The sequence below is a fragment of the Coturnix japonica genome, chromosome 2, assembly GCF_054131305.1.
Source record: "Coturnix japonica strain WE chromosome 2, WE-NBRP24, whole genome shotgun sequence".
NCBI lineage: Eukaryota > Metazoa > Chordata > Aves > Galliformes > Phasianidae > Coturnix > Coturnix japonica.
This window is the reverse complement of record NC_140664.1, coordinates 37552174-37567751: the sequence shown is the minus strand read 5'-3', so window position 1 is coordinate 37567751 and position 15578 is coordinate 37552174. Positions and strand designations below refer to the sequence as shown.

At 38.2% G+C, this 15578-nt stretch overlaps 1 protein-coding gene across 5 annotated transcripts in view; it reads left to right on the top strand.

Moving 5' to 3' along the window:
- UBE2V2 (ubiquitin conjugating enzyme E2 V2) overlaps positions 1-15024 on the top strand; it is a 30218-nt gene extending 15194 nt beyond the window's left edge. For 2 of the 5 annotated variants that reach the window (XM_015855548.3, XM_085537398.1), the window contains exons 2-4: positions 4638-4783; positions 7899-8024; positions 14155-15024. In XM_015855548.3, coding sequence (XP_015711034.2) covers positions 4638-4783; positions 7899-8024; positions 14155-14301 — 419 coding nt within the window. In that variant the 3' untranslated portion in view covers positions 14302-15024. Of the gene's footprint in view, positions 1-1118; positions 1250-4637; positions 4784-7898; positions 8038-14154 lie in introns of all 5 variants that reach the window. The other 3 variants (XM_015855551.3, XM_085537397.1, XM_085537396.1) reach the window with 3 other exon arrangements.
- Positions 15025-15578: the final 554 nt, after the last annotated feature.

The window sequence follows — 15578 nt, the reverse complement described above, 5'->3', positions numbered from 1 at the left end:
TAGTTCTGCTTCTTGTTCCAAGGTATTTAATTTCATTGTGAGTTCCACGAATTTCCAATAGGCATCAGTTACCGTACTTCAGTTTCACGATTAAACTAATGGTACGTATGACCATGAGTGTTATTGTGTTTTGTTTGTTTTTAAGTGAAGTGTTTCTTTCAGCTCTGTGAAGACTTGGTAAATGCAGCTTGACAGTTGATGTTTACAGTGTTGGAGGGTCAGGATGTACTTGTCAGTAAAATCTGCAGCGAGTTAAGCTTTGAAGATGAACTGGAGAGCAGTCGGGGGAGGTTGCTTTTGTTTCATTTGTAATTGTGATGAAGCCAGCTGTATTTTCACATACAAATAGCTGCGCTGCCCCTAGCCATTAAGCATTCATGATTGGGTTGTCGCCCAGCTCTGCCACTCTGGTATCAGTTGATGAATCAGAGCATTTCTTATGAAATATGGGCAGGGGGTTGTTTTCCTATTCTTAAATGCAGGATTGCATATGGAGAAAGATTTTATGTTCTTCCTGTGATCAAAATGAAATAAAGTAATAAAATTTGTCTGTGGATGTGAACCAGGTACCTTAAATGTAGAACTCTTCATACTAAAATGAACCCACTATTTCACGTGTAAAATCATTCCTTGTATCTCCAACCCAAATGTTCTTGAACTGAATCACCTTCTGAAAGGAAACAAATCTTTGCTGTAGTTTAAATTAATTTATAACATCTTTTTTCCAGGAGGTTTTTAAATGAATTTCAGTCCCAGTAGGTGGTAATAATTTTTTTGTACATTTTCCCTCTAGACATTTTGACTCTTATTTAACTGCAGAGCAGCATTTGCTGCATGCTTGTAGCGTTGATGGGAGGTTGGTGTGGAGAGCCTGTCACTTGCAGTGGGTAGCAGGGAGAATCAGTGAGCACAGACGGCTGAGTAACATGATGCAATAAACACAACAGTGCTGAGGGGTTATTTCCTAGGAACTTGTTATCTCCTGTGGTCTCATATGTGAAGCTCTATTTGCCAGCCTGCTCATCCCCACACCCACGGTTTTGCAAAAGAAGGCACCTGGGTTCTTCCTTCCTGAGTCAATTCGGTTGATTAACTGGGTGGATTTGGTTTTATTACAGGAAGAATAGCTTTTTGCTAAATGAGTGTGCCAGTGCAGCTAATTGAGGAGTCCGATCAGTGCAAGAGTGGGAGGGGGGACCTCTGCTGGCAGTGAGCAGCTGAGCTCAGCTGCATGGGAAGGCAACAGCAGGTGAGCAGAAAAAATATTAAGGCCCGTTTGGTTGTTTCTGTGCTCTTCTTCTAGAGGTAGTCTGCAACTCAGGAGTTTTTTGATTAGAGCGAGGCTTCTGAGAAATGGTGGGTTTAAGGCACTGGAGAATCATATAATAATTATTGTAAGAAGGTTGGAGAAGTGTAAGATAAATGAAGTGCACAATTTTATTTGGGGAAAAGAGATGTGAGGCACCAAGCTTTGCTTTATGAGGCTCCATGTGCCCATCAAAAACTCTTCATTTGCGGGATCATAGATTTCTTAAGAGTTGGAAGGGACCTTTAAAGGTCATCTGGTCCAACTCCCCTGTAAGTGAACACGAACACCTGCACATAGATAAGGTTGGTCAGAGCCTGTTCCAGCCTGGCTGTGGAAGTCATATGCTGCAAAACATTGATCTGCTGTAAGTTTATCAGGTCAAGATGGGAACAGGGGAATGAACATATGAATTTCAGGGAAGCTTTTTAAAAGGATGCTACTGAAGTACAGAAGGGATCTGCTCCTTGATTCCTACTGTGCTGGTACTTTCAGGTAATTGTATGTGCAATTTTACCAGGGAAATAAGTTTCCAGAATAGCTGAGCTCCATTAAAGTGTAGTTTTACATCTGAGTGTTTGCTGCTGCTTAACTGAGATCCTTGTGAGCTGGGTCATTTTGTCAAGCTTTCAGGAAACTAACTAAAATGTATAATTTTATGCTAGGTTAACAACCTAAAATAGCTCATTATGTAGCTTACAGGGGCAGTAATATCAAAGACAGAAGGAAGTTGAGGCCATACATGAGTGACTTAATTTCCTTACGCTGTCCTTATACTATACCTTATGCCTTTTCCTGGGGATATGGAGAAGTTGGGTATTTGTGTAACTTTTAGGAGATGCTTGCTAGCCCGTTTTGATGAAAAAACGTTTAGAATATTTTCTAAACACGATTTAAAAGAAACAGTGGTTATGCAAGGGAAGCTATTTAGTTGCTGAAGCATGTGCTTGTCTCTGCTGTTTCATGTGTGTAGGTATTAACTAAATAACATATTGTAAGTTTTGCTCTTAATTCTTTGTACAGACCATTGACAATGCAGACTAGGGTAGTGTCAAACATGAAATCTTAAGTGACTAAATAACCGATGTGAGGACCAGTTTTCTTTCACCTTCATCTTTTTCAAGCTATGTAGTATATACTTCTTTAAGAACTTTGTGTATACTCAGTCTTTATGTTAGTATTATAATGTACCTTGTTTTTTTCAGTGGAATCATAGAATGCCTTGAGTTGATGATCCTTGGGATCCCTTCCAAGTTTCAACCCCCTGTCACAGGCATGGCCACTAACCTCCACGTGTGGTGCTAGACCAGGCTGCTCAGGGCTCCATCCAGCCTGGCCTTGGACACCCCCAGGGATGGGGCGTCCAGAACCTCACTGGGCAGCCAGTTCCAGCATCTCACCACTCTTTCAATGAAGAACTTACCCTGACATCTAATCTAAACCTTTCCTCCTTTAGCTTGAAACCATTCCCCCTTGTCCTGTAACTGTCTACCCTTGTAAAAAGTTACCCTCCTGTTTGTAATCCTGTTTTAAGTACTGGAAGGCTACAATGAAGTTGCCTCACAGCCTTCTCTTTTCTAGGCTGAACAAGCCCAGCTCTCTCAGCTTGTCTTTGTAGGGGGTGTGCTCCAGCGCTCTGATCATCTTTGTGACCCTCCTCTGGACCCTCTCCAACAGCTCCACGTCTTTCCTATATTGGGGGCCTCAGACCTGGACATAGAACTCCAGATGGGGCCTCATGAGGGCAGAGTAGAGAGGGACAGTCACTTCCCTGTCCCTTCTGACCACCCTTAATGGAGCCCAGGACACCATAGGCCTTCTGAGCTGCAAGAGCACACTGCTGGCTCACGTTCACTTTTTCACCAGGATCCCCAGGTCCTTCTCTGCAGGGCTACTCTCAAGGGGTTTTCCTCCCAGTCTGTTTATGTGTCTGGGATTACTCCGACCCGAGTGCAAAACCTTCCACTTTTCTATGTTATACCTCATTAAGTTCACATGGGCCCACCTGTCAAGTTTGTTGAGGTCCCTTTGGATGGCAAAACAGGTTCTCTAGTGAAAAACAGGTACTCTAGTGGGAAAAAACATCACAACAAAAAAACATTGGAAACACTATAGCTAAAGTGGCTACTAAAAATCTGTAAGCTGTAGGTAAAATCTATAGTAATTAGTATTTATTGAAAGAAAACTGTAGTTGTAATAATTGCTACCTCGTCACTGTGCATTTGAAAATAAAAGTATACTGTGAGGGCATGTGCAAGTGTTAGCAAGCCTTGTTCCCAACTATCAGCACTGAAATATAATTTTAGTTTGAGATGTAAAGCAATTCCGCTTGTTTAATACTTATCAATATCTGTCTGTTCCCACATATCATCATTAAAATCCAGTAATTATAGTTCAGCTAAGTGAGTATTACTTGGCTTTCTGTAGAGGCAGTACATTTTTATTTTCTGTTGTGAATCCGTCATTAACTCTCTTCAGCAACTTAATCAGTGTTTTTGTGCTTCTTAATCTTTTTCCTCTCTTAGTTGGGAATAATAATCACTGGGTTAAATGGGACTCGGTTTCTAGTTTTTCAGTATCTGTTGAAGTATTTGTTTCATTGATTATTATTTTTGAAATCAAATAATTTGAAAATGTTTCAGTCTTTCTTTTACAGTTAACATATTTTCATCATCATAGTATCATAGTATCATAGTCTTGTGCAGGTTGGAAGGGACCTTAGAGATCATCGAGTCCAACCCCCCGGGATTCGAGCCTCCTGTGTAGCAGAGCGGCACTTCTACCACTTGCGCCACAGGGGGATTCGAACCCAGGGCCTCCGGTGTTGCAAGGCGGCATTCCTACCATTGCGCCACCGGGGCACACATAAATGACATTTTAATGTCATTTGTGTTAAGTGTTGCATTTTTAAATTATTGTTGGGGAAGAAATTGCAATATTTAATCTGAATTGTACTTGAGTAGAACCTGACAGGCAATTAATTGATTTTAAAATGCTTTGGCTCTAAGCAGTACGTGCTGGAGAAATCGGAGAATCTGAATGAAACCAAAGCAAACTGAGCAGAAATCTCTTGTTTTCTCTTATATAGTTTGTGCTACTCACACTTAAGAGGTACTGGCTTCAGGAGAAGTGGTTACTTGCTTTAGAATAACTTGAGTGCTAAATAAGTTCAGACGGGGAACGTTCTTTATGCTTTGAAAATACATTCAGTGATTGCCAGTGCATACCATATATAAGCAGTGAAATTGTTTATCTTTTTCTTGATGCAACCAGTATTAATTACATTCTTCCTTTTTTTTTTTTCTTCTTTTTTTTTTTTTTTTTTCTGTAGTTAAAGTACCTCGTAATTTTCGCTTGTTGGAAGAACTTGAAGAAGGGCAGAAGGGAGTAGGTGATGGTACAGTAAGCTGGGGCCTTGAAGATGATGAAGATATGACACTCACCAGGTGGACAGGCATGATTATTGGGCCACCGAGGGTAAGCGTGACAATAAAATGCTTCAGGCACTACAAAATGCCAACAGAAAAAGATTACTTTCTACACTATAAGGGAATTAGTTAAAAGGTGATGTAGAATTCAATGAATGTTGTAGTTCTGAAATACTGTAAAGTCACGTTAAAAGTCATTGCTTTCTGGCATGTTAGTATTTTCAATCTAGCTTCCAGTCTAGTACATGTTTCTGCAACTGTCTAGTTGTGTTTTTACACTTTTTACTGAGTTAGAAGTATACTTAGTCTGTATTTCTATCATTACTGCCCATAAATGTACAGTGACAGTGCAGTAAACAGGGTATATTTCTTTCCATGGTTTAACATATGTGCCCAGTAGTTTCTGTTCTGTAGCAAAGATGTATCGTAGACTTTCAGCATTGCAATTTATGCAATCTTCTTGAATCATGTGTTCTTGAAGAACAGACAGTTGTTAGTTGCTATTAATAGGGTAAAACATATGATAATAAGAAAAATAATCAAATCCTTCTGACATTTTAAGTACAATAAAACATCACCTGTGCTGAAAGCCTTCAAGAGATGTAATCATCCCTGATGTCTGAGTATCAGCCTTACCTGGTATGAATGGATACATCTTTACCTAACGCGTAACTTTTGTACAAGCTTTCTTATGAGTTAATATGATACAAAGGATCACTGTTTAAGACTTTAAGTGAGTTTACTTCCAGTGGCTCTAAGTTAACACATCTTTCACTGCTAACATGAGTTTAATGTCTTGTGCCTCCTCTGGTGCTGGAGGGCTTATTGACTTATCCAAGACAAGAACTGAGATCAGAATTTGACCTCAGTGAAGATAATGAGTTCCAGAGATACATTCAATGTAATTCAAGCTCCTTTTGGATGCCAATTAGCTGTAACATGCAGCAGTCTGTTTAGAATATCTGCATAATTGTATGGAGCTCCTGAGACTTGGATGCATTTGAGACAGGACCAATTTAAAGTACAACCATAACATGGGTATGCCTGGATACTAGCTTCTGTGGAGTCACAATATTCAAATCTATTTAGAAGAAAATTTCTAATAGTTTCCAGAACTGTCCATCTGGTCTCTGGTTTCCCCTAAAGCAGATCCTTAAAGCACCTTTGAAGGAAGTGATGATTATGTAGGAGGCTAAAGGCTTTTGTTACAAAACAATACAAAAAACCAATCTACTGGGATACAGTTTAAGTTCCAGTCAAATTATATTGTCTTTTATTTTTTTCCTGACTTTCTATGTAAAAGAGTGCAAGCAAGTAATATTCTGGACTACGTTAGAGAATTGCAGTCTTAGAATAGAATCATAGAATCACCAAGGTTGGAAAAGACCAACAAGATTACCCAGTCCAACCATAATTCTTGCTTATAGTAGAAAGAATTTCAGTATGTGGAGACCACGGATAGTAAAAGCCACCAGCTGTCAAACCAGGATGGTACCTCAGTGAAAAGAACTGCACATCCAGTTGTGAGGTTTATAGAAGATGGATGTTTTTGGTTGAGTTAAGTAGACAGTGTGCAGCTTGGCAGAGCACAGGGGAAGTTACTAATGCTTCCCCCAGTTCTTCATATACCAATCTCTGGAGCTGTTCAAGGAATTACTTATCAGTGTTTTCTTACTTGATTTGCAAGGTGAATCAGCAAGGAAGGGGAAGGAGAAATTTGTCTTGAATAAGAGGAAACAATTTTCTGACCATGAAAAAATGCTTTTGAAACTTTTTGGAAAGCTGGTTATGGACTTTTGACTTACGGTTAAGTGTCAATTGGAAAAACACAGCAAAATTGGGAAGCTGCCTGGATAGGAATAAGGGAATGTGAATGAGTGTCATTTTCAGGAGTTTTCACTGTTGTGAGCAATGGATGTACATTTCAGCCTGTTTTCACTATAACTGACCGCATTCTTCTCTGAAATGTGGTAGCACATATATTTTCTGTAGCAGGAGAAGATTAGTGTTGTTGGGCCTCCTGCTTGTAGTAGGTAATAATATTAGAAAATCCTTTCTTTATAGAAAGGTATCCTGTTTCCCTTTGTTTCTTTCTGGCCCAGTTGTTGGTCCATCTGTAGCTTCTTGAAATAACAGAACACAGTTAGGATCCTTCAGCGGCACGATTTCAGTGCTGCCATTTAGTTGGACACAGGGTGAACTGTTGATAATTTGACGTTGAAGCTGATTCTTCTACTTGGAGTGAGTGACAGCTGGCTGATGCGGAACAACTTGCAGGTGGTACTTTTTGAAAGTTTGGAAGCATCTTTTTGCTGCAGGTTCACTTTAGCTGTAGACTTCGTGTAGGAACTGGGTTTGTATTCCTTTTGGAGCACAGATGCATGTGCATCAGTGACCAGTAGAGATGCTGATGCATTTTATTATGCATAACCTACTTGCCAAGAAAAAAGAGTTGGAATTGTATTTGTTTCTGACTGGATTTTCTCAATATATGCTTAGAAACAGACAGGAATAAACTGTTAATGAACTCTTCCACAGTCATTTAGGAGAGGTGTCTTCTGCAAACGAGCTGTCACCTAATTACACTGCCTGAAGTTAATAAATTCTTTGGCAAACCAAGCTTTAAATGGCCATTTCTTGATTTTATTCATCTCTGAAGTATTTCCTTGCTTAAAAATTCTCAGCAATGACAGTCTTGGATATTTTCTGGAGTGCTACTTACTTCTAGAATGTGGGTTTTTTATGCATACTATTTTCATCTTCTTTTTTATTTGTTCTTTTTTATTTGTTGTAAAGGTTGTTCTCACCTTTATCTTTCCTTATTTCCTTTTTGTTTTCTCTAAAGGTTATTTTCTTTCCTCAGCTCCCTGCTGTGCCAAATGTGCTTTGGCAATGCAAATGGAGTAATTGTGAATTAAAAGAAATTATTCTTTTAAAAGCTTTTGTATGGTACTGTCAATTAATAGTTGAATTTATACAAATTGATCAGCTCATTGATGTAACCAAAACAGTGGGATATCAGTAATCCAACATTATCAACTAGTACATAATAATAACGAATTTAACTATTTCTTATGTCTTTATTCCTCTTGCCTTTACTTTTTGTGATGTTGTCAATATTCAGCTTTCAGTAAGGTGCATTAGTCTGTCTTTTTGCTTTCTAGACAAACTATGAAAACAGAATATACAGTCTGAAAGTAGAGTGTGGACCTAAATATCCAGAAGCACCTCCTACAGTTAGATTTGTAACTAAAATTAATATGAATGGAATAAATAATTCCAATGGAATGGTAAGTTGAAATGGTAAGACCAACCATATTATCAATCTGTACTACAAACTCTTTTCTATCCCAGATGAGGATTATACATGTTGGAAGGAGTTTTCCTATTTCTATTTTACAGTATGAAGTACTTGTTTAAATGAAATTTTGGTCGCCTATTGCACATGTTTAAATCTTTAGGTGTTTACAGTGTTTTAGTGGCTCTCAGTGGCTTATCAGTGAGACAAGCATTATTTGTAATCCTGAAACTGTTGTTTCTCTGAAATAAAATTGAAGATTTTAATTTTGCACAGAAAAAATAATGTTTAAGCCATGTATTTTCCGTGGATTGCTCTTGTAAAAATGGCATTGGATTCTATCCTAACAGGAACGCTGTTCTAAAGACCATTTTTTAATTAGTAAAGTTTGTTTTAGTATCCAAACTTGATCTGATATTTCCATTAATTACAGATGGAAGTGTTTCTGCCTGAATCATATTCTGGATGTAACTCCCTTGTAATGAACTGATGTGTTTAAACGCCTATTTTCTTTATAGTGGATTTATTAAAATCTGAGATTATTTTTAAGCTTCAGTCTTAAAGTCTTTTAATATAGATTGTAACCACTTACATACTGAAAATCCATTTGCAATAAATTACATTCTTAGCAGTGTGTTTGAGCTGTTGTAGGCCTTACAAATGTGCTGATCACCAAAGCCAGTGAACTAACACCTCAGCAATAGTTTAAAGGGGGTTTGAAATTTCTTCCTGCATACTCAACAACCCAACTCTGTCTGCAGATCCTATTACAGTTGCTATCTACAAACCGGCTGTTGCTCTTTATTCCAGCTGTAGCTTATAATCTCAGTATCTGTGTTTATTAAGAGGTTGTGACCAGCCAAAGCTGCCAATCTGGAATGCAGTAGAGCTTTTGGTATGTTTATAATATTATTTTCGTTCCTTCTCCTTGTAACATGTATTATTTTGAATCAGTGAAGAAGTATGTTGTTGTTAATTCATTTGTGCATGCCTGAGAACATAGCTGCTGGTTTCCAGAAGCAAAATTTCAGGCCTGCAGAGCCCGAAAGCTTGTGTTTACTGAGTCCATCTGCTTGGAGCTTGTGTTTGGAGAAGTCTGGACTCCCTCAGCCTGTTGAGAAATGGGCTGAATATTGGGACCGGAAGTTTGAATGGTGGTTTTAAAAGCACTGATAAAATTCAGTCATTGCTACAGGAAAATTCGATTCTAATGCATTTAAAAGCTTGCAGCAAAACTTCATTCAATCTTACCTCAATGGTTCTAGGAGATAGTATACTTTATGAAGGATTTGCTGTGCAGATGCATACCTATATGTGTTTCGTGGATTTCAGTAGGACTGGGTTGTACTTTTTACATTAAAAGTTTACAGCACTAATGAATTTAAAATTCGTTATGTGATTTTTATGTACCTTTGTCCCGATTTCTTGTCTTTTAACTTGTTTTGCCATTGTTCTCACTAAGAATTGTGCCAGGTATGTCAGATAAACTGAGTGTGCGTTTTACAGAGGAGAGGACAGAACTGGAATTCTGACGAAGAACTGACTTTGCTTGGCTTTGCTCCAACCTACTTTTTCATTTTTGGTTAAGCCAAAAATTTTCTTGTCTATTTGAAGCTGCTCTCCCACTGATTCTTTCATATAATAGATCATAAGTGGTACGCTGCATACTTTGATTGATTGGAAGTGACAGTTTTGACTTCAGACAAGCTCTGTTATCCATGTTTCTGCATCCTCCTTGTTCACTCATGACCATCCTTTGATCACATTGCTTGTAGATGTCATAAAAAATATTAATGACTTGTAGAATAGAAACCCAAGATAAACAGCAACAAAAATGTTGCCATGGTGATATTATAGTAATACTGAAAACGTTTTTGGCAGTGATAAAGTATACAAAGTAACTGTGCCAGTTACTGCTCGTGGCAGAGTCCCCAGCATGAGCTTAAAGGGTGATAATTTCTTTTAAGTGTGACTGGTGGATGGGAGTGATGGGTATGTACTGGAGTTAACTTTAACCTAAGAAAGCTAGTCCTAAATTGCTTCTATGTTTTGCATTGAAGTGCAGGTATGTGTATTGAGTTTATTCTTACTTACAATTGGAATATTTTTACTTACAGAGACAGTGTAGAAAAGGCGAGGGCTGATTTAGGAGTATTTTGTATCAGAAGGCCTAACTTAGCTTCATTGAATCTCCCTTTGAAATTGTGTTTCTTATTTGCAAGTTATAGTTTGTGGTTTTCTGCTTTTCAGTTTGCCTGTGAAGCTACTGTGTTTGCATACAGGACTGGGGTACTAAGTTCTGAAAAGCTAGCCCAAGTACTTATGTAGGGCTGGACAAAATGCTTTTCTGTGCTAATGGTGTCACTGTTGTGAAACTGTATTTAGGTTATTGTTCTTAATGCTGCAGACTCTTTTCTCTTGGAAAATTTTGTATCCTGTATTGATGAAATGCAGGTTGCATTCTGGCATGCTATTTATTTTCCCATGGTCTTTTGGAGATGTCTAATTTGTGAGTCTGTGAGAGTGTTTTTTAGCAGTCTGTCTTGCAGGGTTTGCATCACAAAAACTTACAGCTGGAAATCCTTGTTACTCATAAATTCACTTGGGCCTCTGTCAACTATAATTCTGTCAAATGCTATCCGGTTATTGCTTTGTGTGTGTTTATTGTAAACTAAGCAGTTTGCTGCTGCTTTAAGTTTTCCTAAAGTTATTGAGAAAATTATGAATCCCCAATACTTTATAGCATTTTGGAGAATTATTTGGTTTGATTCCAGTAATTTAGTGAAGTGATATATATAATTTCTCCTTTTCTTTCAGTTAGATGGGCAGTTGTGTACCCCCACAGCTTTTATGCCATCTAGAAATTTCTTCCTCTTATATAGAACAGATGCATACTTCAGAATTACTAAGAAGCTCTTGTGTGATTTGAATGTTACATAGTTTGCGTCAGCCTTCCAAGTATCTTAGTGTTTTTCTTCATAAAGTGAATTTATTGCCTACTGTCTAAATGGGAAATACATCCTGCAGTGCTATTTCCGAGCCAAAATCTTCACTGCTGCAAGATGTCATCAAAAAAGTTGGTGACTTGCAAAAAGAGGCTTGAGATAAACAGCAGCAAAATGTTAATGTTGCAGCAGTCCTTACTCAGAAAGCATTCATAGGCAGTCTACAGTCTGTTAGCTTACTATTACGAATTCCCAGCCAAAAAGAAAAGCTGAAGAAAGCTTACTTTGAAGTGATCATATTCCAATGTAGCCAGTCTATGTAGAACCTTATTGATGACTGATCACTAAGTGCTGTGAGGCTGAGTTCAAACTTGATGTAGACTAAAAAAGTAAAGTTGAGGAGAATCATGGAAAAGAAAGATAGTTTGGAGCGGAATTGCAAGGCTGAAGGCAGATGTTCACTGGGGGAGTCCCAGAGCAACTGCCTTTCCGTCTGCTTTTTGCTAACTCAGTCTTTATGTGTACAAATACTAAGTTTTCTTTTTTTAACCTTCTGAAAACTAAACTTTCTGTTCTTTCTCATACTGGCCTACTGGTGGTTTTCTAAAGTTAATTACCGCATGAGCTTGTCCCCCCAAAGTGCACATTTCTCCTGGCACAGAAGCTGGAAAGTTTCTGTTTTAGCTCATTTACCTTTACTTCTTTTCCTCTGGTTTTCTTGGGGAGATGACTGGTTTTCAGGGAGATCAGTGATGTGTGATTTCTCCTCAGCTACTGAGGGTGTTGTATTTCAGGCCAACATGGAAATTGTTTAAATTACTGGTCTGTCAAAGGGCATAGACCAGAGCAATTGGGGAGTACTCATATTTTGTTCTGTTTTGCTAAAGAGGATGGTAGGTAAGCTGCAGAGAAGTATTAGCAAGTGGTGATGAGTGTGTGCGTGCATGTGTAGGGAAAAATAACTTATTAATCATCTGCGACAAAATGCAAAGTGAACATATGATCTGAGCACTCATTTCATCTGCTACCAGGATGTGTAACCACTATGATGATTTCTTTTTTCTTCAGTTTCCAGAGGATCTTTATCAGTAGTAACGGTGGTCTAGTGCATTTCTCACTGTGTTCTCTATATGGAGAACATTTTTCAGTAGTGAGATCTACTGTTCTAACTTCCGAAATTAATGTTATTCCTAGTTCATTGGGTCCAGGTGGTTGGGCACAAGGTCTGGTGAGTCTTGCTTTAATCTTATTTAGAAGGACTGCAGAGGAGGAGATCTGTAGGATCTTTGTGCTTCCCAACTAAGAATATGGCTAGTGGAGGCATTATTTGATTGAGCTGCTGCTTTGCAATATGGTGATCTCTTGAGTTTTTCCCGTTTTCTTTCATCTAACAGTCTGCTTTTTTAAGGAAATAAAACCCATTTTCCAGTTAAAAGATTATTCTATTGAGGTATTGCTTCTTTTATCTACCACACTAAAGCAAATACTTCTGTCAAAAGAAGAGGAAGTAATCCAGGAATTACCACCATGGTCTGACTAGTGATCTAGTGGGTCGCAGCCTTGCCCATGTCAGGGAGGTTAAAACTAGATGATCCATTCCAACCCAAGCCTTTCTAGGATTCTACCACTAATGTTACTTTGAAAACCTTTCTGTGTAAGCCTATAGACTCACTGATTATTTCAAACTGCCACGATCTTGATGCATAAGATAACTTTCCTTTTGATCTCCTTTCTTACTTATTACAAACATTTATAAATTATGTATTAATCTTACTGCCTTTTATACTGTGGTTTGATGATGTGAGGTCTTTTGCAGCTGTGTTGGCTATATAAGGAGCTCTATGCAGAACCTTCTTTGTGCAAAGAGAAGTGCTGGGCTGTGAACTGGATCAAGGATCCTGTCCACTATCACTTCTCATCACAAAGAAGACCCGCAAACATTTCACAGCTCATCTGAGATGGTGATACACAGTAGCACTGCTGCAGGAAAAAAGTGCCTGGAGAGAGGGAGAATTTTCTTGATATTGCTACCTACGCTGCATGTTGTTAAGCTTTGGCATCAGTTTCCTCTTACAAAAAGATTTAGTCTCATCTTTTGGTGTTCTGAAAATAGCCTCAACTTGAACAGCCTAGAAAGAAAATGCCTCTGCTGGAATTCTTTCTGAGGCCAGTGGAGGTTTTTGGTTTTTGTTCTAATGGAAAGGAGAAAAGAAGCTTCATGATGCCTACATTTACAAATCAGTGAGTTTTCAGCACTTTTATAGCCTCATGGCCTGCCTGCAATACACTGTGGCAATGGAACTCAGTACTGTGTGATCAACCCATTCTTGCCCTTGGGGCTCCTTTGCTGTCCACAGCAGTGGGCTCCCTAAGATCTTCTTAGGATGCTCTGCTCTGTGTAGGCCTAAGTGGCCAGGAATTACCTGCTGCCAAAACAGTTTACAAGCTGATTTTCAGTTGTTGACTTGCACTTACCTATGGAAACCGTTCTGTTGTGCTGTGATTGTGTAATCCCACAGGTTTAATAAATGAATAGGGAAAGTCCACATGTAAGTGATGTACAATAATCTTTGCAGCTCTATTAAATGATTTACTGTAAGAACAATGCAAGGAACTAATAAATAGCTAAACATCATGATTCAAGTAATGCAGGCCATTTCTTAGCATATGTACTGATACTGGGTATATCAGAAGCACCACATAGTATCAGTACGGAATGATCACAAACTCATACTTGAAGCAAGGGAAATTTTCCTTTAGAGAGGTGTGCTTGCATATCAGTGTTTTTAAGGAGCTAAGGAAAACTCAAGTGTATATATTGGATTAATGAAGGTGATTTTTTTGAGTCATTTGAGACAAATTGGTAAGAAGGTGTGGCACCAATTTAGCATTGAACCATTTGCTGACTTTCTCTCCCACTCACCCCATCCTTTTTGTTCTCACTAATGTTAATTTCAGCACAGATGGAGGGATCCACCTGCATGGGTCTTATTGCAAAATCTGTAGCTGTGTGCAAGTGTATTTATTTATTGTAGTTTATTTTCCTAAAAACTATATTATGAACGTGGGGACTTTATACCACACAGAAATTGTCAGAGAATGTTTTGACTCCTTCTTAGAACCATTAGGTCAATGACCTATTTCATGATAACTTACAACTCTCTCTTCTCTTTCCAGGTGGATGCACGGAGCATACCAGTGTTAGCAAAATGGCAAAATTCTTATAGCATTAAAGTTGTACTTCAAGAGCTAAGACGTCTAATGATGTCCAAAGAAAATATGAAGCTTCCACAACCTCCAGAAGGACAAACTTACAACAATTAATTTTAGCTGATTCTCAAACTTCTGTCTTAAAACAACAACCTTCTACTCATGTTAATGTCTTGATTAAATCTCACAATGCAAGCACCCACACATTAAAAGAATTTCAGCTGGTATACATGACCTGGACATTTGTAAGAATATATATAATATATGTATGCCCAATATGTTTTCAGGCACTATGGGAGAAAAAGGCAGCACAATTATTTTTTTCTCTTACCAAGGCACTGTCATTTAAGCATAAGCCTGAAATAGCCTAAAATTGGAATTCAGGTTTTACAAGATGAAAGCATGACAGGAAGTGTCAGGTTGCTATGGAATAATATATGTTTCTGAAAATAATCTCTTGAGAAGGCAAAATATAAATGGCATGCTTTATCCATCTTGCTTAGTAAAAGAGCTGCAGTTAAAATTTGTTTTAAAGTAGCAGGTACAGTGAATACCGTTGCTCATCTTGTTTAATTTTGCAAGGGTGTGGGTACCGACTACTAGTAGTGTCACAAAGTATGTTCAGGATTGTTTTCATACCTGTATTTATAAAATGGGGGGATTAATTTCTGTTAAGCAGCTCCTGTGTGTTACATGTATCGGACATGGCAAATATTTGTTTACAGTCTTTGTTCTAATAAACCATGCATTTAAGTTTTAGTGAAACAAAGGAAATGTATGGATATGTGATTGAGATTAAAGTTAGTCTTAAAATGTAAATAAAATGTGGAAAGTGTCTGAGGCTGTGCCATTTCTATAACAGTGATGTATTATATGTACAGTAACTTGCAAAAGTAGTGGAAAGCCAAACGTGATATTGCTGCTGGTTTTACATGCACCTTTTGTATGCTCAGTTTACTTTAGAGGTCAAGGTATTTCTGTTGCTGCAGAGTAACTTCTTTCATCTCCACTACCACTTCTTTATACAGACTTGTATTGTGCATGTAAAGAAAGAAAAACAACCAAACAGCCTCCCCTCCTTGAACCAAAAGCAAATATCTCATCTAACAGACTCCCCTAAGCCTCCCCTCCAGAATCTTTTGAGAAATGAGCACGTTTCTCAAGTGACTTACTTGACCTCTGAGTAGTTTTCAGACCATATTTCTGAAGTCTCTCAGGTCTCTGTCATGCTTTGGCAGTTGTTACCTCAATTCATGCATTCTTGCATCGTTCCTTCTTTTATGTTTCTTCTCTTTTTTTCTTGTCTGTTCCACCTTTGCCACTTCTCAAACACACAGAGAAGGAATCTTCTGGAAGCTTTAATAAAAAAACAACCCCACAAATATGCTAAA